The sequence below is a fragment of the Argopecten irradians genome, chromosome 7 (genome assembly GCF_041381155.1).
Source record: "Argopecten irradians isolate NY chromosome 7, Ai_NY, whole genome shotgun sequence".
Taxonomy (NCBI): domain Eukaryota; kingdom Metazoa; phylum Mollusca; class Bivalvia; order Pectinida; family Pectinidae; genus Argopecten; species Argopecten irradians.
This window is the reverse complement of record NC_091140.1, coordinates 7565783-7590294: the sequence shown is the minus strand read 5'-3', so window position 1 is coordinate 7590294 and position 24512 is coordinate 7565783. Positions and strand designations below refer to the sequence as shown.

The 24512-nt window shown below is 36.2% G+C and overlaps 1 protein-coding gene across 2 annotated transcripts; it reads left to right on the top strand.

The window, feature by feature from the left end:
- Positions 1–240: 240 nt before the first annotated feature.
- Positions 241–24144, top strand: LOC138327434 (heat shock 70 kDa protein 12A-like). 2 transcript variants are annotated; one of them, XM_069273515.1, is made up of 5 exons: positions 241–478; positions 3911–4246; positions 5023–5241; positions 6520–6673; positions 11622–19859. In XM_069273515.1, exons 2-5 carry the CDS (start codon positions 3932–3934, stop codon positions 12689–12691), a joined length of 1758 nt encoding a protein of 585 aa, XP_069129616.1. In that variant the 5' UTR covers positions 241–478; positions 3911–3931; the 3' UTR covers positions 12692–19859. The 2 variants fall into 2 exon arrangements, with proteins under 2 accessions (XP_069129616.1, XP_069129617.1); XM_069273516.1 differs by lacking the exon at positions 11622–19859 and adding an exon at positions 22144–24144 and having other exon boundaries at positions 251–478.
- Positions 24145–24512: the final 368 nt, after the last annotated feature.

The window sequence follows — 24512 nt, the reverse complement described above, 5'->3', positions numbered from 1 at the left end:
CACTTTGAAACATAGAGTATGTAAACATGCATGCATCTATACATAATGTCTATCACTCATTGGTTGGATATGCGATGTTAAAAAGTGTATTGTCGTGTTTACATGTACCTCTGGAGTAGTACATTTGTATACATGTACAATGTACATGTACCTGTCGTGTTCACACCTGCAGCGCACGCATGCGTACACGCGTCTTTTGTACATGTATATTATACATACATACATGTATGTACAATATGCATTTTTGTTACATTTCATATTTTCTCCGATAAATCAAACCCGACATCCAAGGCCTACAGCCCATAGGGATCGATTGTGCTATATTTAGACTTGTTGGCAAAACCCAGCCTTGACATTGTAATTCGGGGAACGACGGTGAGCACCCAGGACTTTGAAACAGACAAGGAAGGTGTTTGTTTTATTGAATGAATACCATATATACATTGGAATCAGTCGCCTGCAAAATAGCATGATAAACGTAAGTATCAATCCGTGCTTGACATCAAATTATTATTGTAAAAATATCAGACACACCATTCTCTAATATAACATCGGCGGATTAGGAAGACACCGATGCTGTCATGTTGTCAAAGGTGATCTTACTAACTTTTGTTTAAATCTGACAGTGTTACACGATCAATTATCTTTTTACCAAAAATAGATTAACTTTTCATATATGTTTGCCACGGTGAAATAGATTGTGATCCGAATGAATTGGTACCTTATACATTCCTTGTTAAAACGAAAGTAGACCCAATAAGACAGTTCGTCCACAATGATAATGGACTTGTTTTTGGGACGAGTTTGACATTGGTTTCCGGGTATAGTTTTTAGTTAGTGTTATAAAGGTCCATTAGGTCTTTGTATCAATTTTATTCTAGATAGTGTTATAATAACATCATGAAGTTATCAGGTATTGGAAAGTACAAAAGTCAATACGCTTGTACTTCTTGTGTAGCGGGATTGGACTGGCTTGATCATTATGGCACAATGTTTTGTCATAAAATACACATAATACACATATTTTGACCTTAAGTGCAAAACATGTTTTTTGCCATTGTGTACATTTAACCTTAAGGGCAAAAGATTTGACCTTATAAGGTCAAAAAACTGTTTTGCCCTTAATGTCAAATCTTTTGCCCTTAATAAGGTTAAATGTACATAATGGCTAATAATTAATCTATAGAAGTCACTATGCTATTCATACCCCTAAAAACATAATAGACTTGTTCACATACTGAATAACAGGAAACCCTTAGGGAAATGAAATTTCAAGTCCTATAAAAAAAGTTTAAAAAAAATAATGACCAGGTACATGTACAGTAGCTCAGCTGTAGAGTACGCATGCGCATTCTGCTAGTGTTCAAAGGTCCCAGGTTTAAATCCCGGTCTGGGCACTACATTTTCTCCTCTCCTGTTACACTAGCAATTAAGACAGGAAATACCTAATGCACATTGTACATGTAGCGTTGCACACTCTGTATAATGATATTTCTTTCATACCTATGGGTGTAATGCTGGCTGGTCTAGGGCAACACAGTCATGTCGCATGGGGCTGTATTGCATGGCTACCCATGCAATAAAGGCTCTTGACGTCACGGCGTCAACAACATTTTTATTTCCTCTGTAAAATTTTAACATTTTCTTCACAAACTTGACTGGTTTCACTATAAAAGATGCAAACAACAGAATATTGGTTGAAAATATCATGTAATTTTTCATGTATGGAAAATTGACTTCCAGTCGTGGATTTCTTCGAATTTATTTCGAAATGGCGGGATATAGTTGTAAAATTGCAATAAAACATTGAGGTATGATATGAAAGAAAAATACTCTTTCATAAATTCCCCCTCGGGATCACAAAATGTTGCAAAACCCTCGGCAAGCCACGGGTTTTACTACATTTTGTTACCCTCGGGTAGAATATCCCTATCCTTCATATCCACTTATGAAAGAGTCTTATATAATATTGCAAACTAGTCAACATCCTTGATGCTCCAGGGGTTCTGATCACTTAAGATCTCTACACCCCTGGACTATCTCATAGTACATCCTAGATGCTCCAGGGGTTCCGATCACTTACGATCTCTACAACCCTGGACTATCTCATAGTAAAACTGGAGGCAGCTCAGGGAACAAATCTGAACCAATCACAGGCCTGCACAAATTTTCTTTGAAGACTACAGAAAGCGACACCCAACTTCAAAGCCACATAGTCAACCATAGTGTACTGTTGTACGGCTCTTTTGATGTACATCAAAGGACTGAATTACTTGTTCTGTTCTGTGCCTGCAACTATGAGATAGTCCTGGGATGTAGGTATCGTAAGTGATCGGAACCCCTGGAGTATCCAGGATGACTAATCAATTGAATAGTACATGTAGGTCTAGTCATCTTATTTTCACAAGGAATTTTAAGACCAACAATGAATATAAGAAATACTTCAAATCTGTAAATATATATCTATTACAAGTTATGAACTGAGATCCTGAGATTTGGAAAATTGAAAACTGAGGAACATGTGAAAAATTAATTTCATTAATTATTTTTTCTTCATTCTAAGTCTGGCTTTTTGATTGGCTGAATTATATCACTAAAAAAAAGAGTTGACAATGCGCGGAAATCTGACGTTGTTGTGACGTCAAAATGGAAACACTGACGTTTTGTATTGATTTGAAAATATAATCTCTTAGGAAATCAACGGAAATGTATAAATAAACAAATTTTATTTTATCAAGTAGTCTGGAAAATTAATTATTAAAGCATTGATGTCTTTATTTTTTAAATTTACTGGGTTAATATGAATTTTTTTTTTTTTTTTTTGCAAATTATGTGAATCCTTGTAGCGTTATGTTGTGATGTTCAGGGTTTAATTTTCAAATATCTCGATTAAAAGACTTGTAAAAGAGGACAGATAAGGAGTAGTAGCATAATAAACTGTACATATGTAATGTAAATACTTTTGTATCATTATTTCTGCTACTAGGCTCATAATGTTGTAATAGAATACAACACCATTGGAAGTCAAATTGTACAAATATAATATTAGATCTGATAGTCATATTGTACTTAGACATTTTTGTGAATTGGTTATGCTTTCTCATTTATATGATTAATGAAAAAGATGCTCCTATATGCCAGCAGAGCATTAACGATACGCATTACTTTAAAGATGCTCTACCGCCGACAGAGCATAAATGATACTCATCATTTGAACAATAAATGGTGTTTAATCGTGTATATGTATGTCTAATTAACACAAAACATAATATAAAATAATTTGTTTTGCTTTTGGTGCATGCACAATCAGTAATTCATTCCATATAGGATATAGTGCAAGGGAATTTTTTCGGGATGCAATTAATTATTTTCTATATTTTAAACTTTTAAGTGAAATTAGAAGCTCAAACTTCTCAATGGTGGTAATGGTGTGAAGTAAGTAACTTTTGTAACAGAGGAAAAAACCAAATCGTCTGCTCCTGTTTTTGATAGTGAAAAAATACCATTTGTCAGCGGTGGAGCATCTTTAACAATAATTGGTGTTTAATCATGTGTATATATGTCTACTTAACACAAACATAATATAAAATCATTTATTTTGCTTTTGGTGCATGTGCAATCAGTACTTCATTCTATATAGGACATAGTTCACAATTTTTTTTCGAGACGGAAATAATTATTTTAATATTTTCATCATGAACTAAAATTAGAAGCTCAAACTTTTCATTGTAGGTGGCAATGGTGTAAAGGAAAATTTTGTAACTGAAGAAAAATAATAATTCATCTACTTTTTTTTATTGAGAAAATAAATTGTTAGTTGTGTAGCAACTATAAAATTATTATACAGAAAACATTTTCTATAAAGAAGGACTTTTTGAAATCAAGGCCTACTTATTTTTATATCTGACAGGAACTCTGAAACGTAACAAAGATGGCAAGTTCAGGGAGGCTATTGGTTGCAGCCATTGACTTTGGTACAACTTACTCAGGTTATGCGTTCTCATTTCGACATGAATTTGAAACTGACCCCTTGAAGGTCAGCGCAAGCACCTGGCCGGCAGGATCAAGGGCACTTGTGTCCCTTAAGACCCCAACCACAGTACTTCTGGATAAAAATCAAACATTTCACTCGTTCGGATATGAAGCGGAGGACCACTATTCCCAGTTAGCTGAGGACGACGACCATACTGAGTGGTACTATTTCCGTAGGTTCAAGATGATGTTGTATGGCAAGGATGGAAAAGGAGTAAGTAGATTGATAGAGTCTTACATGGGTGTGTTGATTGGACCAAAATCTCTCATAAAAGTTAAGAGATAACCATGTCCACTAGGCAGATCCATGTTTGATTCTTTTTCTTCCATACTTAGTAGAAAGAAGGATGAGATTTCAGTTTCTTTTCAGCTTTTTCATTGTGCTATTGGTAAAGGAAGGTTGTTATGCATCAAAACTGATAACATTCTTCATCAATGAATGCCACAGTTATGGCACATGTATTAATGACTTTACATATTGTCAAGAGCTGTCTTACACCCCCTGTATAAGATAGCGTTCCCTAGCAACATTGTATGGGAGAAAGTGAAGTCCATTGACAAAGTTTCTACAACAACAACAATAGCAATGGCCAAGTGGGACTTGTTATTAATGCTTTTTACTTCGCTGTATAAGAAATGTAACAGTACCAATACCATGCAATCTCTAGAGTGGTGAAAGTTTTTAGAACAGCCAAAGACTGACAGATAACTTTGAAAATAAATTGTTCATTCAATGACATTCATTACACATATAATTTATGTTTTATTTTTTGAAAGCCATGTAACCGGTTATTAACATGGTACATAGTTCAAAATTATTTTATAATGAATTCATTTTGAGAGGTTTTTCCTTTTTTGTGATCTGCCATTCACAGTAATTTAAATTTTGCCAATAAGATTTTTGCTTTCGTAATGTAGCAATGGCTTGCAAAAAGATGCTTAATAGATAAATACACCATGTTACAATTTTAAATATTGTGTTGTATGCAGGGTTTGTCGAAAAATGTGACGTTAAAAGACATTCGCGATAGAGAACTTCCTGCCCTGAAGGTTTTCTCAGAAGCCATCAAGTATCTGAAGGGACATCTTCTGAAAGCATTGGAGAAGAGAGCCACTGACGTGAAAGACACAGATATTGAATGGGTTCTCACAGTACCAGCTATCTGGAATGATCCTGCTAAGCAGTTCATGAGACTTGCAGCTGAACAGGTAAACTTATATTAAGCATACGACAAGACACCTCATTTCAATGATTGTATGAAAATTAATTTTACACTACAAAGGTATCAGTGGAAAAGTAAAAAGAAATGATAAAGAAACAATTAATGTATTTTGGCATCTGACCCAGAGAGCCAGGATTACCTATTGTCATCAAGCATTGTCCAATGTAGTGCGTTGTGCACTGTTCAATTGCTCATAACTGTTCATTCAAACAAGTTATTCTCAATAATCGAATGGCCCAGGATACTGATCTTTGGCCTGTAGCGTTTGGAGATAAAAAGCTACCAGATTTGTTCAAATGAATGACATTGACTTTCATTTAAGGTCACAGGGGTCAAAAATGATGAAATCTTTAAACAACTTCTTGTGAATAACTAAGAGGCCTAAATACCTGATTTTGGACATGTAGCATGCTGACATTGAGTGCTACAAAGTTTGTGCAAGTTAATGACCTTGACATTCATTCACAGGGGTGAAATAAGCTAAAATCTTGAATGACATATTGTGTACTTCAGTTGTGCTGTGTGCTGTATTGTAAGTCAGATGAATGAAGGTGCAGATTTTGTGTTTATATAGGCTGGTATTTAGTTGACATTGATACCCTTTATAGATATTTGATACACCCTGAAATCTGGATATTTTTTTATTGATTGTTCTATTTACAAAACTGGCTTACTTTCAAAACTTTAATCGTTGTTAGAATTAAAAGAAAAAGATTAAATAAAGTACCCAAACATGTTTGATATAAGCATGAATACATGTACATAATATATGAATGTATACATATGTATGTACATGTATTTTTTTCATAATGAAATATATTGAAATAACAACAACACCATGGAAGGTTATGATGATTCGGCGCTGTTCACACTTCAGATAAAGTTTGCATATAAAATATGTTTGAGATCATTTTTATCGCTGTAAGGAATCCAACGCTTAATGTTTATACAAGCACGTATGGCTGACCTACATTTGTACTCATTTAAATGCGGTTGACCTCTCATTTAAATGCGATTTTTTCTTTATCTTCCTCTTATTCATATAAAATATGTTTGAGATCATTTTTATCGCTGTAAGGAATCCAACGCTTAATTTCAAATGTGGCCTCTTTTAAAGGCAGGCATATTTTGAAGATACATTTGACTGGATGTAATTAAAGGCATACTTTCAATACCGACCTATTTCCGATTCTCAGGTGTTTTATAGATTTAAGAGTATCCTGGTACAATTCTAGTGATATAACATTGTTGGTTTTCTATACAGGCCGGTATTAAGGGTGACCAGTTGACCATAGCTCTGGAACCCGAGGCAGCCTCCCTGTACTGTAAACACCTACCAGTAGAAAAGATGGGAGGGTCAGAGCAAGGATTCACCTGTTTCTCCAATGGCAGCAAATACTTAGTACTTGATGCTGGAGGTAAGTTGTAATATACTCGTCAATGTGATATTTGAAACATATCTGTTTTACAACTTGTTTCATAAGGTACAGATGACATGTAGTATTTCAGGTTCTTACACACATAAACATACATCTTTGCTTATAATATATATACATATAATTAAACTTTGCTTGAAACGAGCATTTTCATTGGGACATGTAATTAAATTTTGCTTGAAACGAGCATTTTCATTGGGTTGAAAGTTTACTTTTTAAATTATCAGTCCATAAAGGAAAAAATAGATTTGCTGAGATAACGGTGCAATGATTTCACACAAAAGAGTTTGTAAATGAATTTTCAATATTGAAGAGACTGTCTTTAGTAAATTGAATTATGAACTATTTACATGGTATGGGTTGTGGTAACTTTTAGTTTTAACAACAGCTTCTAACTAATTTAATGGATATCATGTAAACAACCATTGAGATTAGACATTGAAATTCATTAATGGCCATTTAAATGAAACATGATTAAAAGAAGGTTAAGATTTAGGTACACATTAACCTAATGAATCAGATCTATTTTGTTTCCTCCGTCGTCATCCACCATTCGTTCTGCCCCATGAACTGTGCATAAACTTTTCACATTTTTAATGTAGATCTTCTCAAGTTCTACCAGTGTAATTTAGCTGAAACTTTCTTAGCTGAAACCTGCATGGAATGATCCAAACAAGGTTCCGACCAAGTGATGTTATTTATTGGATTGATCCGTAATCCAAGATGGCTGCCAAAGCCGCCATCTTGAAAACATATTTTGAGAACTTCTTCTCAAATTCTGCCAATGCAATTTAGCTGAAACTTGCATGAAATGATCCTGATATGGTCCCAACCAAGTGTTAATTTCAGGTCAATATGTAATCCAAGTAGCCACAGACCACCATATTTGAAACACATTTTGAACTTCTTCTCAAGTTCTACCTGTGTGATTTAGCTGAAACTTCCCTGAAATGATTCTGACATGCTTCCAACAAAGTCTTATTACTTTTTGGCTCAATTCAAAATCCAAGATGACAGCCACTGCCGCCATCTTGAAAACACATTTTGAACTTCTTCTCAGATTCTGCCAGTGCAATTTGGCTGAAACTTTGGTTGAGCCGAAATCCAATATGGCCACCATATCACCATACCTAATTAATTTCCTAGACACCAAAGCAAAGGTTGTCAGATGACAGTTATGGCCCTTTGGCCTCTTGTTCAAATTATTCCACAGAACAAGTTGTTAATTAGGGAACAGCTATGTCAAACAGATTTTTTTGTTTTTTCTTGATGTTATGCTAGGTTAGTGTTTGTAATTGAAGAAAAAGAATTCTTTTGTTGATGAATTACCTCTAGCATAAGACGACCAATATAAATATGCCTTGAAAAGAATGGAATATTTTGAAATGTCTAAATTATGTCACCTTGATGTGATGGTGACACTATAGTGAAGTCATGATGACATCTGTGGTTGCTAACAGATCCAAAATTATCCCTTTTCTTTACAATATATATGTTAAATTTTTTGTATATGTTGCATGCCTTCCAAGATATCTTTTTAAACGTTCATATATATTATATCAAGTTTTTTGTTTTTTATTGTGTGATGGAAAAATAACTCATACACTGTGGTTTTGTGCAATTGGCAAAGGTAAAATTTCAAGCGTTACTGATGCTTTTTTGGTACAACCTATTCTGCCTCATTAGAGAACACTGTCCCCAAGAATGCAGTTGAAGCGATGAAATTTTTCACAGATACTGCTGCATTTTTAGCCCACCATCATCAGATGTTGTGCTATTCAAATTGCCTTTCGTCCGTGGTCCGTCGTCCGTCCATCCGTCCGTCCTTTAACAGTTCTTGTTACTGCTATTTCTCAGAAAATACTGATGGGATCTGTCTCAAATTTCACATGTAGGTTCCCCTAGGCACCTTGTTGTGCATATTGCAATTTTTGTACCAATCTGTGAACAAGATAGCCTATAGGAGGATTTTGATAATTGAAGTTTGTTACCGCTATTTCTCAGTAAGTACTGAATGGATATGTCTCAAATTTCATGAGCAGGATCCCCTAGGGGTCTAGTTGTGCATATGGCATTTTCAGACCAATAGGTGAACAAAATGGACGCCAGGCCGCCATCTTTGATTTTGATAATTGAAGTTTGTTACCACTATTTCTCAGAAAGTACTGAAGAGACATGTCTCAAATTTTATGTGCTAGTTCCCCTAAGGATTAAGTTGTGCATATTGCAGTTTCAGACCGATCGGTGAAAAAGATGGCAGCCAGGAAGCCATCTTGAATTTTGATCATCGAAGTTTGTTACTGCTATACTTTTCAGAAAATACTGAAGGAATCTGTCTAAAATTTCTTAAGCTGGTTCCCCTAAAGATCAAGTTGTGCATATTGCAGTTTCAGACTGATCGGTGAACAAGATGGCCCCCCAGGACGCCATTTTGGACATTTCAGAAAATACTGAAGTGATCTGTCTAAAATTTCATGTGCAGGTTCCCCTTGGGGTCTACTTGTGCATAATGCATTTTCGGACCGATCGGTGAGCAAGATGGCATCCAGGTTGCCATCTTGGATTTTGATAGTTGAAGCTTGTTATCGCTATTTCTTAGAAAGTACTGAAGCAATATGTCTCAAATTGTATATGTAGGTTCCCCTGGGGTCTAGATATGCATATTGCATTTTCGGACCGATCAATAAACAAGATAGCCACTAGGTCGCCATCTTGTTTGTGGTAGTTGAAGCTTGTTATCACTATTTCTCAGAAAGTATTGAATCAATATTAATCTGTCTCAAATTGTATAATTATGTAGGTTTTTCTAGGGGTCTAGTTGTGCATATTGCATTTTCGGACCGATCACTGAACAAGATGGCCACTAGGTCGCCATCTTGTATTTGGTAGTTGAAGTTTGTTACCGCTATTTCTCAGAAAGTACTGAAGGGATCTTTCTCAAATTTCATACGCTGGTTTCCCTAGGGGTCTTGTTGTGCATATTGCATTTTTGGACCGATCGGTGAACAAGATGGCCGCGTCATCTCGTATTTTGATAGTTAAAGTTTTTGTTACTGCTATTTCTCAGAAAGAACTAAAGAAACTGTCTCAAATTGTATTTGTAGGTTCCCCTAAGGGTCTACTTGCGCATATTGCATTTTTGGACCGATCAGTTAACAGGATGGCCACCAGGCCGCTATCTTGCATTTGGTAGTTGAAATTTGTTACCGCCATTTCTCAGAAAGTACGAAAGGGATCTTTTTCAAATTTCATGTTTAGTATGTAGTAAAAGTTTACAAAGCAGAGAAAAATCCTTCTTTGCGTTATTAGACATTGATCATTCTTTAATGGGTGCTAAGATCCCTCTGGGATCTCTTGTTACAGTGAATAAAGGCGATTTTCTTACCAGACTTCCAAATGATTACGATAAGCACAGAAGCGTTACTACAGTTTTTATCTTATAGTATCTTATCACCAACCTTCAGGGCCTCAAATACTCAATACGAGCATATTTTGCCATGTGTATTACGACCATTTGACTTTATAAGACCATTGTTAAAATATTCGGATGGTCTGATTTGACAGATGTCCCTTCAGGACATTCAGTGAAAACGCAAAAAAAAACAAGTTGAAATTTCAGTTACTGGTTATCATATTTCAAAAAAAGGTTAGCTTTCACTCTGAAATAAATCGTTTGAGTTTACTATGCATGCGTATTATATAGATCATTGACAATGTGTGAGGTCTTTTTATGAATCGTGATTTATTTTGATGATTTGTAGATCAATTAAATGAACCACATGTTGTTGCCATTGACTGGTCTGAATACTATATTTTCTCCTTTCTTGTTTGTACCAGTACAAAGTAGTATAATCCCGTAGCATATTATACTAGTAAAGGTCCTTCAAACATCAGATATTTACTTGGTCTATCACCATTGATCAGAAGGTCCTTTGGAATAACTTTCACCAATAGTTTGGAGTAGTCAGCGATTCATAACTTGTCTAGCCTTTACATATTCTCTACACCTATATACCTAATCCTGCTTGACCTTGACATGTCTATCACATCTGCAACCACTGGTTGTTTGAGATGTTTATTTTCTTCTCGATATTTATGATTTCATCCGCTTCTGAATCCTTCTTAGATTTATGGCCTTGTTTGTCCAAAATAGGTTTCCTCGGTCAATATATCTGGCACTAGTGATGTGATGTGTAGAATTGATTTTCCAAGTTAGGTTGCCTCCCTATTATACCTTGCACAAGTGTTGGAATGTGTATAGTTGATCACCCACAATACGGTTTCTCGCCCAATATACCTTGTCCTAGTGTTGGAATGATTGTCCCGATTACTATTGATCAGGACACATGTTAGAGACAATCAATTAAAATCATTTGAGCTATCGATAGTTTAGAATTATACAGGTTTTACGTATATATATAGAGATAGATATATATTACATAAAAGTAATCAGCATACACTACATGTAAATGCATGCAGAAGAGAATAATTCAGAATCTGTAAAGCAAAATGATACATGGTCAGCTAGTTGTTCAAACACCAGTAAATATATTTTTATTTCAGCATTTATTATTGAGCATTAAAATCACAAAATATAGCAAAAACATAATTGTTTCAAACGTGTCCGATTGCGATGTATGATGAGGGGGTGTTACTTTTCGCCATTGATGAAATTCCCCTTCGGAAACGCTCATAGAAGAGACTAGCTTTCCCATGGGAACTGTTTTGAAGATACAAATAAGTATTTCTTCCAGTAGCCTTTAAAGAATGTTGATAAAACAAAGTTGTTAAGACTTAACCGTTTTTCCTTGAAGACTTAGATGATATTGATACAGCCACAACATATTTTGCTTTTTGAACTTAAGTTTAATATTAAGAAACATATGTGTTGAAGAAGAAGAATTCTAACGGTGGTATTCACTCTCTTCAGGAGGAACTGTTGACATCACCGTCCACGAAGTACAGCCTGACGGAACTCTAAAGGAATTGGACAAGGCCAGCGGAGGATCCTGGGGAGGCACCAAAGTGGACGAATCATTCCGACAGATGCTCGTTAAAATTGTTGGAAATGATATCATGCAGGGATTCTGCAAGGGATGTACATCCGATTTTGTCGACATGTTTAGAGAGTTTGAGACAAAGAAACGCACTGTCGACCATACAACAAAGAATAAGGTAACAATGAAAATCCCAATTGCTCTTAAGGAACTGTTTGAGGATGAAACAGGAGAAGATCTCAATGAGACGCTTGAGCAGACTAATTACTCTGGTAAACTAGCATGGACTGGGGATAAACTTCGTATCCAGCCCGATACCTTCCGACAGCTGTTTGCCATAGCAGTAGATAGTACAATTGAACATGTCCGAAATGTGATCGCCCAAAAATCCTGTGAACGCACTACTACCATCATCATGGTAGGAGGGTTCTCTGAATCACCTCTGCTGCAGGCAAAGGTGAAGGAATATTTTCCTAAGATGCGGGTTATTATCCCACCAGATGCCGGCCTGGCTGTACTGAAGGGAGCAGTCATATATGGCCACACACCGAAAGCAATCAAAGCAAGGAGAGCAAAATTCACCTATGGAGTAGGTAGCAATTCCGTATTTGATCCCAAAAAACACGACGAAAGCAGAAAGTTCTACAACGAAGATGATAAGACCTACTACTGCCGCAACACCTTTTCCAAACACGTCACTAAAGGAGATCTTCTGGAAATTGACGAAGCCCAGAGTAATCAGTCTTACAGTCCTATGAGTAACAGCCAAACATCTATTGTTTTCCCCTTTTTTGTATCACATGATGCTAACCCAAAATATGTAGATGACCAGAACTGTGATCAAATCGGGAAAATGTCCGTGAACATTCCCAGTGGAACAGACGGCTCCGACAGAAGTGTTAGAGTCAGACTGATTTTTGGAGGAACAGAAATTAAGGTAGAAGCTACCGTCGAACGCACCAAGAAAGTAACCAAAGCAACACTGAACTATCTAGAGGAATAATAAAAACCCTCCAAATTAGATTAGATAATAATAATTGTTGAATTAAATACTTAAACCACAATGGTATAATATCAAGTTATGTGGCTTCATTACAATGTAAAGTCAAATCAAATCAGTTCAACTGCATATTGCACTGTTTTAGTCATCTTTGTATATAATTAACTCTTTCACTGTTCATGTCGTATTATTTCGCCATAGAAAGTGTCCTTTGTGCCGTATTTATACGATGTGGAATAAATTGTTAATACTAGCACAGTGTATCATAGTAGAATGGTGAAATTAATTCATAAAATACATTTTTAAAAACAAATAAGTACTGGTTATACCAAAACATTCTATGTTTTAGAACCATATGCATTTTAAATTTTTTTTTAAACTTACACATATTTGACCTATAGTCTGCTTAATGATTTCACTATACATTGTATATTAATAAATATTCTACCAAATTGTTTAACATTATACAGGTTAATTTCGGTTTACATATGATGAAAAATCAAAGTTACAAGCAGTGATATTGTTTCAATCAAACACACAAAGGAATAGCACCACTTTCACTTCAAATAGCGAATGGGAAATACGACTGCGTAGTGAAAAAGATATGAAAGATTAAATAGTCAAGTAATGATTTTAATGATTTTATGCAGTAAAAGTCAATACCAGTCATTTGTAAAACATTACGGATACTCACTAAATTTGGCTCAATCACGCCACTGAAATTCATGTATGTGTCATGATATATAATCAGAAATAATTCTATCTAAAAACCATTTGTTCACTCTGCTGAATTATGTGCTATGTTGGCGTATTGATCACTGGTGAAATCAGATTTTAACTAATTATTGACGTTTTGTTCATTTTGAGATATATTTATTCGTTGTAACCATGGACGTTTTTTTCAAATCGCCATTCGTCCGTGGTCTGTCCGTCGCTCCTTCCGTCTATACACGATTCTTTTTGTTGCAACCCCATTTATGCTTTATTATACACATTGCATTGTGGGACTGATTGGAAAACAAGATGACCGATAGGCACCTATCGTGGATTTTGACAATTAAAGTTTGTTATCGCTATTTTTCCGAAATAGCAGAAGGGAAACTTCATATCACTATTTCGTCAAAAAATCTTTAGATTAATCTAAACCCTCGGCTCACTTATTCCATAATAATGACAGTATATTATAATTTTTTTTTTTTTTTTTTGCTTTGTTGACATAATTATATACTTGCTCTATATGTATCCAATGCTTCAAGCAAGAGAGAAAAACTGGAGTAACAGAGAACAGATCCCTCATTTCTTTGACAAACAAAGATAATTTAATTGTGGGCGTCAATATCCCGCTGGGATCTCTTGTTTTAAGGTTGAGACCCTGCTTATGTTAGGGATTTTTTGTGTACTACTAAGGTGTACTTGAACATAATGCAGTTGCTAAAAAGCGTTTACGCATCTATCTTAACCTTAGATAGTGTTGTTGACTCGTAAATTATTGTGCTGTTTGTTAATTGTGACATAATATGCTAAAAAAATATATATTACAGTTTTGTACGTCCACAGGTTTCAGTACATATTTCTATCACCATATGACTATGTCATTATGGCTACTAGTGTTTACAGCATGTACTTAGAGTGCTTGTATGACCGGATCCGAAATATGAAAGCATACACATGGAGTACTTTTTAGCTCACCTGGCCCGAAGGGCCGGTGAGCTTATGTCATGGCGCGGCGTCCGTCCGTCCGTCCGTCAACATTTAATTTAAATCGCTACTAGTCATAGAGTTCCACATGGATTGTGACCAAATTTGGCCAAAAACATCCTTGGGTGAAGGGGAACAGAACTTGTATAAATTTTGGCTCTGACCCCCCAGGGGCAGAATGGGCAGGGCCCAATAGGGGAAATAGAGGTAAATCCTATAAATCGTTACTTGTCCTAGAGTTCTACATGGATTGTAACCAAATTTGGCCACAAACACCCTTGGGGAAAGGGGAACAGAACTGTATAAATTTTGGCTCTGCCCCCCTGGGGCAGGAGGGGCGGGGTCCAACAGGGGAAATAGAGGTAAATCCTATAAATCGCTACTTGTCCTAGAGTTCTACATGGATTGTAACCAAATTTGGCCACAAACATCCTTGGGAGAAGGGGAACAGAACTGTATAAATTTTGGCTCTGACCTCCCGGGGGCAGGAGGGGCGGGGCCCAATAGGGGAAATAGAGGTAAATCCTATAAATCGCTACTTGTCCTAGAGTTCTACATGGATTGTAACCAAATTTGGCCACAAATATCCTGGAGGGGAAGGGGAACAGAACTTGTATAAATTTTGGCCCTGACCCCCCGGGGGCAGGAGGGGCGGGCCCAATAGGGGTATTAGAGGTAAATCCTATAAATCGCTACTTGTCCTAGAGTTCTACATGGATTGTAACCAAATTTGGCCGCAAACACCCTTGGGGGAAGGGAAACAGAACTGTATAGATTTTGACTCTGACCCCCCCGGGCAGGTGGGACGGGGCCCAATAGGGGAAATAGAGGTAAATCCTATAAATCGCTACTTGTCCTAGAGTTCTACATGGATTGTAACCAAATTTGGCCACAAACATCCTTGGGAGAAGGGGAACAGAACTGTATAAATTTTGGCTCTGACCTCCCGGGGGCAGGAGGGGCGGGGCCCAATAGGGGAAATAGAGGTAAATCCTATAAATCGCTACTTGTCCTAGAGTTCTGCATGGATTGTAACCAAATTTGGCCACAAATATCCTGGGGGGAAGGGGAACAGAACTTGTATAAATTTTGGCTCTGACCCCACGGGGGCAGGAGGGGCGGGCCCAATAGGGGTAATAGAGGTAAATCCTATAAATCGCTACTTGTCCTTGAGTTCTACATGGATTGTAACCAAATTTGGCCACAAACATCCTTGGGAGAAGGGGAACAGAACTGTATAAATTTTGGCTCTGACCTCCTGGGGGCAGGAGGGGCGGGGCCCAATAGGGGAAATAGAGGTAAATCCTATAAATCGCTACTTGTCCTAGAGTTCTGCATGGATTGTAACCAAATTTGGCCACAAATATCCTGGGGGGGGGAAGGGGAACAGAACTTGTATAAATGTTGGCTCTGACACCCCCCAGGGGGGCAGGAGGGGCGGGGCTCAATAGGGAAAATAAGAGGTAAATATTAAAATTCCTTCAGAAAAGAAACAGTGAACCTGTATTCAGAACATGACTTGACATTACAAACCAGGTGAACGATACAGGCCCTCTGGGCCTCTTGTTTAAATTGTCATGCAAATGACGGTTATAGATTATAACATGCAAATATTGGATATATTGGGCGTCAATAGAAACAATTTACAACTGTACATATTCAATGTTATAATTTCATACGGACATAGAATGTTTTTAAGAAAAAAATTATTAATTTGAGAGTTTAAGTGCATTTCCACAACTCTGCATGTTTTGCCTCAAATAAGCAGTTGAACTTCCTGAGAGTACACTCAGATTGATGTTATAATTCCATAAATTAAAATTCAAATTATTCCTTGTAATTCAAATTTGGGACTCTTTTATAACTATGAAATCACTACGCCGTTATATCAGCCAATCAGAAGCGGTGTTACAAACGGCGACGCCATTTATTCTTTATGGGCTGATAAAGTAAATTTTGAAACCAATAAAAATGCTCGTTACAATGTACAAGCAAAATTGAATCATTTTGTCACAATATATAAACAAAACAACAAACTAGAACTCAACAATACTACCCAAGGTTGGAACTGATACATACACACTTTTTATTAACTCAGTTATGATCAAGTACATATATACATAAGAAGTGATGTAAAGTCATACAAAACATCACTAGTTTAAACAGTCTTAAATCTTAATGACTGTATTAACACATAGACAATAAACAATTTCAATTTTTCATAATACATTTTGTATGTCCAAATATAATCTATTAGGTTTAAATGTACACATAGTTTGAAGAATAAGTTTTGGAGTGCTATCTATGTTATGCTTTACTGTTGTTTGAGAGATAGTGAAATGAATTTATAGACGTGATATGAATTTTTGTGATTGATCAAAGAAAAAGCGCATTGGTGTTGTTGAAGTTGTATGAAAGAAGTGTTAAATACGAGAAAATTATAGATTAAAATGAAATGACGCTTTTTCTCTAAGTATTATCGTCTTAACTATTTTAATCACTGAAATTGACCAAAATCAGAATTTTAGTAATTTAGTAAATTTATCAATACCGTTTGCACAAAAAAAAATGAATGTTCTCTGGACATCAGTCGGAACACATGAACAAATATGTTTTATCAGATAGATACCAGCAGTGATTCTGTGGTAAAATGTCTTTTTTATGTTGGTTATTAGCCCCGATAACACTTTCAATCTTGATTGTACCTAAGAAACCTAAGTACCTTGAAACTTGATAAAAATTTTCATTGATTGAAATATTTTACCGGGTGGACTCTTGTTTGTTGTGAAAATTATATTTTAAGTTTTCGCCAAGTAATCATAATACCTTTGACCGAAGGGTCAGGATGACCTGTAGCCATCGTACGCGTGCTTCGTCCGTCGTCGTGCGCCGTGCGTAAACGTTTGCATTTAAAACGCTACTCCTCCTTAACTGCAAAGCAGATTTGATTCATATTTGGTTTGAAACATCATTGTGTAATGAAAATCATGTTTGATATAAATGAATAATGTCTGACCCCGAAGGGCAGAGGGGCGGGGCCCCAAAAGGCGCGTTTTTCTTAATTTAAGCTTTAAAATCCTACTCCTCCCTCATCCCTGGATGGATGGCAACCAAATTTGGTTTGAAACATTATTTGGGAAGGACAATCATTTTTTTTTATAAATGAGCCTGCTCCGACCCTTAGGGGCTGAGGGGTGGGGCACCAAAAGTGCTAATTTTCTTAATTTTAGATTTACAATCCTACTCCTCCTTCATCCTTGGATGGATTTTATCCATATTTGGTGTGAAACATCATTTGGGAAGGACATTCATATTTTATATAAACGAGTTAGGTCCGACCCCTGGAGGCACAGGGGCGGGGCCGCAAAAGAGGAAATTTTCTTATTTTTTTCTTAAAATCCTAATCCTCCTTAACTCCTTAACTTGAGTTGATTTCATCCATATTTGGTGTGAAACAGCATTGGGGAAGGACTGTTTTATTTTATATAAACGAGTTATGTCTGTCCCTGCGGACAGAGGGGTGGAGCTCAGAAAGGGGAACGTTGATGAAATTTGGCTTTAAAGCCTACTCCTCCTTTACCCTTGAGTGGATTAATGCATCCATATTTTTGTGTGAAACATCACTGGGGAAGGATAATGATATTTAGTATAAACGAATTAAGTCCAACCCTTGGGGACAGAGAGATGGGGCTCAGAAGGGGGAACTTTAGGTGAGGACAATCAAAATTTATAAAGGACCGAGGTAAGACCCATGGGGATAGAACGGCGGGGGTCCAAAATGGGAGCTTTGCTGAAATTTGGCTTTAAAATTTGACTCCTCCTTAATCCTTGAATGGGTTACAACCATATATGGAAGAAGGGCTACCAAGTTTGTTCAACAAATGACCTTTACCTTATTTCAGAAACTTACATACTCAACTAAGGAGTTCCTTGTATTGTTTATATTAATTATTAACCACTACTTTATACTATGACTTTGTTGTTTTGTGCCGTGAGTCAGGTGACCGTTAAGGCCCATTGGCCTCTTGTTCATGTTTTGCTAGCGAAAGGCTCGCAAATAATGAGAAATTTTGAACTCATATCATAAATCTGATATGAAGGAAACTCATGACAGATCCTCTATTAAAAAAATTAATACGTTTTGTATCAGTGGTGTTATCGGTAAAAATGTAAAAATATTTCAATCATTTTTGTTCGAAATCAGATACACATTATGTAATAGAATTGACAATGATGGTGTATAGTATTTTTCTACCTAATTGTTAAGTTATTTCATTTATATGTTTAATAAAATCTGTTACCAGTAAGTGATCGAGATCGGGTTATCTCAGTCGAGGGCTAAGATTTTGTAACATAATCCCAACCGAGGCGTTAACCGAGGTTGGGATGTTACAAAATCTTAGCCCGAGACTGAGATAACCCGATCTCGATCACTTACTGGTAACAGATTTTTTTTTCTCGCGCATCAAAGATGTAATAAAACCCATCTATAAACGTTTTCAGAGTGTTAAATCATCCCGTCGTGGGCCTCCTAGTTCAAAGCCGATTGACCATTTCAACTGCGCTTCGAATTTAGTCATTCCGCGTAAAACTATAGTTCGGTTATATCAAAGAAAAACGATGATCAGTTGGTAACTACTGTTTTATAATTAAAAACAACAACCAAACAATGAATAATAAATGAATAAATGTACATATTTCTAATAAAATTGATTTTCTGAAGCGTTTGACAAACGTTACCGATTCTAGAGTATGACGTCACATGCGCGGACTGTTACATGAATGACGTAAAATTCCGCCAAAAATCGCGTAAAGGTACCAGACAGATCGGACGAGATTAAAAAATCTAGCACTGGGTATCATGCGAGATTTCCCTGTCCGAGGTGCGAGAAAATGTTTTCTTGTTCCATTCGAAAATGATTAAAGGTTATATCGTATTACTCTACATATTTTATACTTATTGGTTTTGTGAAGTTTGATTTATTTTTGTTTGACCTTTTGTCTGAGCCACTAAGCCTTTGTCATTGATCTTACATAGTATTAAGCATAGACATGACATACAATCAAAACAAAACGGGCCATATTTGTTTTCGGTTTTGGTAAAGATGATGTAGTGGAAGCACACATTTTTAGATTTTAAACATTATAATGCGTTACATTCCAGGTACATAAATGCCATATACATCGGACGTGTAACATCAGTGTATAGTCGAATGTTGATAACACGTACATGTACACAAAAACAGAAATATAGATATTTTAAGACACCCGATAAAATCCCTATCATGCCATTGAAACATCAAATGCTTTTCACAACTTATGCCTAAGGTTATGTTAACGCTTATGTTGATTCGTTTTATATCTATATATTTACAGTGTACTCAGTTTGCCGAATATTAATAATAAAGATATTTTCACATGTACATGTAACATGATTCAGCGGTGATTTACAAATGAAATAGTATGTTTTGAAGCTGCATTTTCGTTTTAAAAAAAATCTATGTTTAATACCCGATAGTAGTCTTATTTTTCGCGCTTTTCTCACCAACGTTTGCTTGAAATGAGTAAAAATTCCACATACCATGGCTACTTGGCAAGATGCAATTTCGATACCACAACCTTTGGACAACATCTTTATGGAGATATGATAATGACCGCAATGAAATGGTGTATATGCATTGACGTCCTGTCCTTCACGTTGTCTTTGATCAGCGATTATATTTATATGAAAGTTTCATATTATATCGGCTGCATTTATAATGGAAGTCATCATCATTATCATAAGCATCACTGATAACTATAATTGTCTTTTCACGATGGATTTTTGTTTATCAAGCATGCGCCTTGACGTACGTTTCGCAATTTAGAGAATTTTAACAAACAAATAAGACATATGATGGAATCCGGTTTCATAACCATTCGACTTGTGCTCTAGAACGTCTTCAGATTGATTTTGAGGGCATACCATATGAACAATACTATATGCAAGCTTTTATTCATGTAATCCTATTTCTGATATTTGATTGTCGGTTTGAAATAAACAAATTAATGGCAAATACGACACTTCTGGTTATACACCACTATGATATAGCATTGATTGGAATTGGACCGAAACGAATCGCGCTACTTAGCCATATATACACGAGAGTCAATAGACCCTTACAGAAAAAAGGCCTATGGCACATATTTGCAGCAATACTGCAGTAATATAACAGCATTATTGCTGCGATACATACTTTTCGTATTGAAATGAGTTTGCCGCACCATATTTTTGGCACCATGGCCGTTACACTTACTGGTCTATATTTAAACAAGTAAGGTATCAATATGCAATGTATTAGTATGGAAATCACAAGAGTCATTCATTTGATTCTTGTTACAGATATTGACTTACTATGCAACGACATTTTGGACTTATTGGTGATAAAATTGGTTTATATCAATCATAAATAACCTTGTCAGCATGAAATGAAAAACTTAGTGGACGGGATACATGATTTTAATAAAACTGAAAATTTAAGTATTTGTGACATAAAATGACCAATAAAAACATTTGCTTAAATTCTATCAACAGACCTGATCGAATACAATAACATTAATTCTCTCTACACTTTTTGTAACTTAAATGGTACCTCATAGATTTATAGGAAGAAGTTTCCATCACCTTTGTCCTTCATACACCACAACCACGTGAACCAATGTTTGGATTCTAGGTCAACTAACTTTAATCTATTTATCAAAGGATCATGTGAGTATCCATAATTCTTTGTTATACTGCAGCAATATAGCCGCAATATTGCTGCAACCTCCTTCATGATTTTTGTGTAGGATGCTTCTAGTACAATTTGTGGTTGATTCCTACACATAGGTTGTGAAAGAATCGTTTCCTGCAGGAAAGTCGCAATATTACGGCTTTATAGCTGCAACAAAACATTGGTGTGGCATTAGTGCCAGAATGGTGCGGCTAGCAGTGACTTGATGCACACAGATCAGTGTGCTACAATATATATGCTATGTTACAACAATACTGCTGCACACTTAACCTTTCTGTAAGGGTATGTGCCCCATTGTCTCGATTCACACACATCATACATGTATTAAATGTTACAGTAGTACAAATGTCTCTAGCTCTAGTTTTTCAGACTATTATGAACGGGAATATTGCCTTTGTTATGTTATAAGGTTTTGTCCTGTCTGTTCCTAAAGTTTGAACAAAATTCAATATAACACATAAATACCATGTCTTTGCTGCGCTAAGTACAAGTGCTAGCGCTATTACTTCTAGATCTGTCGGAGAAAAGGCGCCAAATGATATTAATGTATCTCGGCGTAGAATATTGCATGATGTAATATCTTACTAGTTTAATACTGTCTACTGCCGAACAAGACTGTAACTGTAAGCATATTAGCGTAGTATGTATTACGCCAAAGCTATCCTAGATCTCCATGATATGTTTATTAAATAAGGGAATGTGTGATAATATGAGGAGCATGTGTGTTGTACTACCATCAGACGCATTACACAGTATTTGACTTTTGACTTTTTCTATCAACAAATGTGCGCTGACATAATACATAACGAGGGAACTAACTCGTCGTCTATCCATATTTGGAAATAACTGTGACAGTATTTTGGTAAATATTAGCTCAAGTTAAAGCAAGTAAAATTAACCTTATATTGATGTATTTTAATATAGTCGAAACCTCAACAATGTGTAATGTTGATTATGTCATTGTACATACCTTTCTGTTTTAAGGTGGAACAGTCGATATCACAGTACACAAGGTCCGAGAAGATGGGACGTTGAAGGAGCTAGATCGAGCAAGTGGTGGTGCATGGGGAGGAACTCAGGTGGATGAAGCATTTAAACAGATGATCATCAAGATTGTGGGAAACCCGATCATGCAATCGTTTTGTCGGGCCCAAACAGCGGATTTTGTTGACATGTTCAGGGAATTTGAAACAAAGAAAAGATGTAGTGTCGAAGATACATTATCCAAAAAGGTGACAATGAAAATCCCAGTTTCTCTGAAAGACTTGTTTGAGGAGGAAACCGAGGAGGATATCAAGGATGTGGTGAGGCAAAGTAGTTACTCAGGAAAGCTAGAGTGGGTGAACGATAAAATCAGAATCGCCCCAGACACCTTCAAATCACTATTTAACTGTGCTATCACAGATACAATAGGGCACATACAAGGTCTTCTCAGTAAACCTTCGTGTGAAGGAACACAAACCATCATTATGGTGGGCGGATTTGCCGAGTCTCCTCTTCTACAGAAGGGTATACGCGAGGCTTTTCCAAATATGAGGGTCATCATACCTTATGAGTGTGGTCTGTCTGTTCTAAAGGGGGCAGTGATTTTTGGACATAGTCCGAAGATAATCACGTCACGGAAAGCCAAATTCACGTACGGCATTGCAACAAACAAGAAATTCAAACCATCAAGACATGATCCTGCGAAGAAGAAAACAGTTAATGGTGTTGATTTCTGTGCAGAAGTGTTTGACAAGCATGTTGGTATTGGATCAAAGCTGAAGATTGACACGGTACAAAGTGAACAAAGATACAATCCATTATACGAGAATCAAAAGACACTTGATTTCCCTGTTTACCAGTCTACAGAAGATGATCCGGAATATGTTACCGACCTGAGCTGTACATATATAGGTAACATGTCTGTCAGTATACCCGACACCGTTGGAGGCACCAACAGGGGAGTCCGAGTCAAAATGATATTCGGCGGCACCGAGTTAAAACTGGAGGCAACGCAAGAACGCACGGGAATAAAAACACATGCTAAATTCAACTTTCTTGGAGATTGATTGATTGATCATTATTTGTAAAAAAAAAAGAAAAAAAAAGAAACGTGGTAATGATAGTCATAAGAGGGAGATCGTCATAAGTAGAGGACTGCACCGTGGTCCTTCCCGAGATATAACTTATTGAACGGACAGGATGAAATATAGCCATGTAACTGTAAAATAACTATACAATTATACAAAGACTGAGTTCTGACGTATCCATCCCGGATGGTTTAAGGTTATTGTCTGGTTGTGTTGCTATACATATGACCACGAAGTATTCTACTAGGACTGATAATTGAACTCCCACTCCCCGATTTCTTGTTACTAAACTACACTGTGAGTCCAAAATGTCACACTGTATGCTAACACAAAGCTGTGAAGTTTTGGGAGAGGAGCCATTCACCCCAGGAAGACAACACTTCATTATTAGTTTTTGTCTCAAATACAAACGGAACATGAATATGATAGTGACATGATTCATTTACAGTAACGTTTCGCACGCTTCTTCATTTAGATATTGTAAACGATTATGAGACATCATGTCTGGTTTGTTTCACAGTGTTACCAAATTGTGGTCCAATGTTTTCCTTTAACTAACGTTATAAGTCAAGATTACTCTACTTTTGTCCGCTGATAATGATTACATCTATTACTAATTCAGTAGTTTTATTAATAATAAGTTTATGAATTCTGGTTATACTAAGTATGCATTTCCATTTTTTGACGGAACACTGATGATGTAATACATTCACTGAAATGTATTTGGGTAACTACAAACATGTATTTGTAAACATATACAATAAAAAAATTACTGGCATCTCTCAATCAACAAAATGTAATACTTCATTTTATTATTACTTTCTACTTTGTATGTTATACATTTAAAATTAATAATCGATACAATGTTATATCATGTTTTATAAATGAAGCTTTTCATATAAAGTCATGGATAGTGTGATTTATGTTGTTCTTACCTCGGCAACACTACTAGGCCATGGACTAGGAGGGTCCCACATGCACCTCCACCCCCCCCAAACTTCCGAACCAATATTTTTTCTGAACCCTTATGACCCACTGATCATCATGATCACAAATCAAATTGTTAACATTGCATTAGTTGGGATGATCTTCCGGTTATGACGACATCAAGATGGCCGCCATCTCGAATTTCACTCAAAATTGATAAATAGTCATAGCACTGACATTTTTCAACCGAAGTAGACAAATGAGGTATTAAAATGGCCACAATAGAACAGCAAATACATACCAGGACCAAATAATCCAATATATGTAGCGATTTCTACGCAGGAAATGAAAAAA

What these genes read in the sequence shown, in the direction of transcription:
- LOC138327434 (XM_069273515.1), top strand. Translation starts at nt 3,932, where the DNA reads ATGGCAAGTTCAGGGAGGCTATTGGTTGCAGCCATTGACTTTGGTACA. An exon ending in TGAGACTTGCAGCTGAACAG is followed by an intron (nt 5,242 to 6,519) that starts GTAAACTTATAT and finishes TTTTCTATACAG; the next exon opens with GCCGGTATTAAGGGTGACCA. An exon ending in CTTAGTACTTGATGCTGGAG is followed by an intron (nt 6,674 to 11,621) that starts GTAAGTTGTAAT and finishes CACTCTCTTCAG; the next exon opens with GAGGAACTGTTGACATCACC.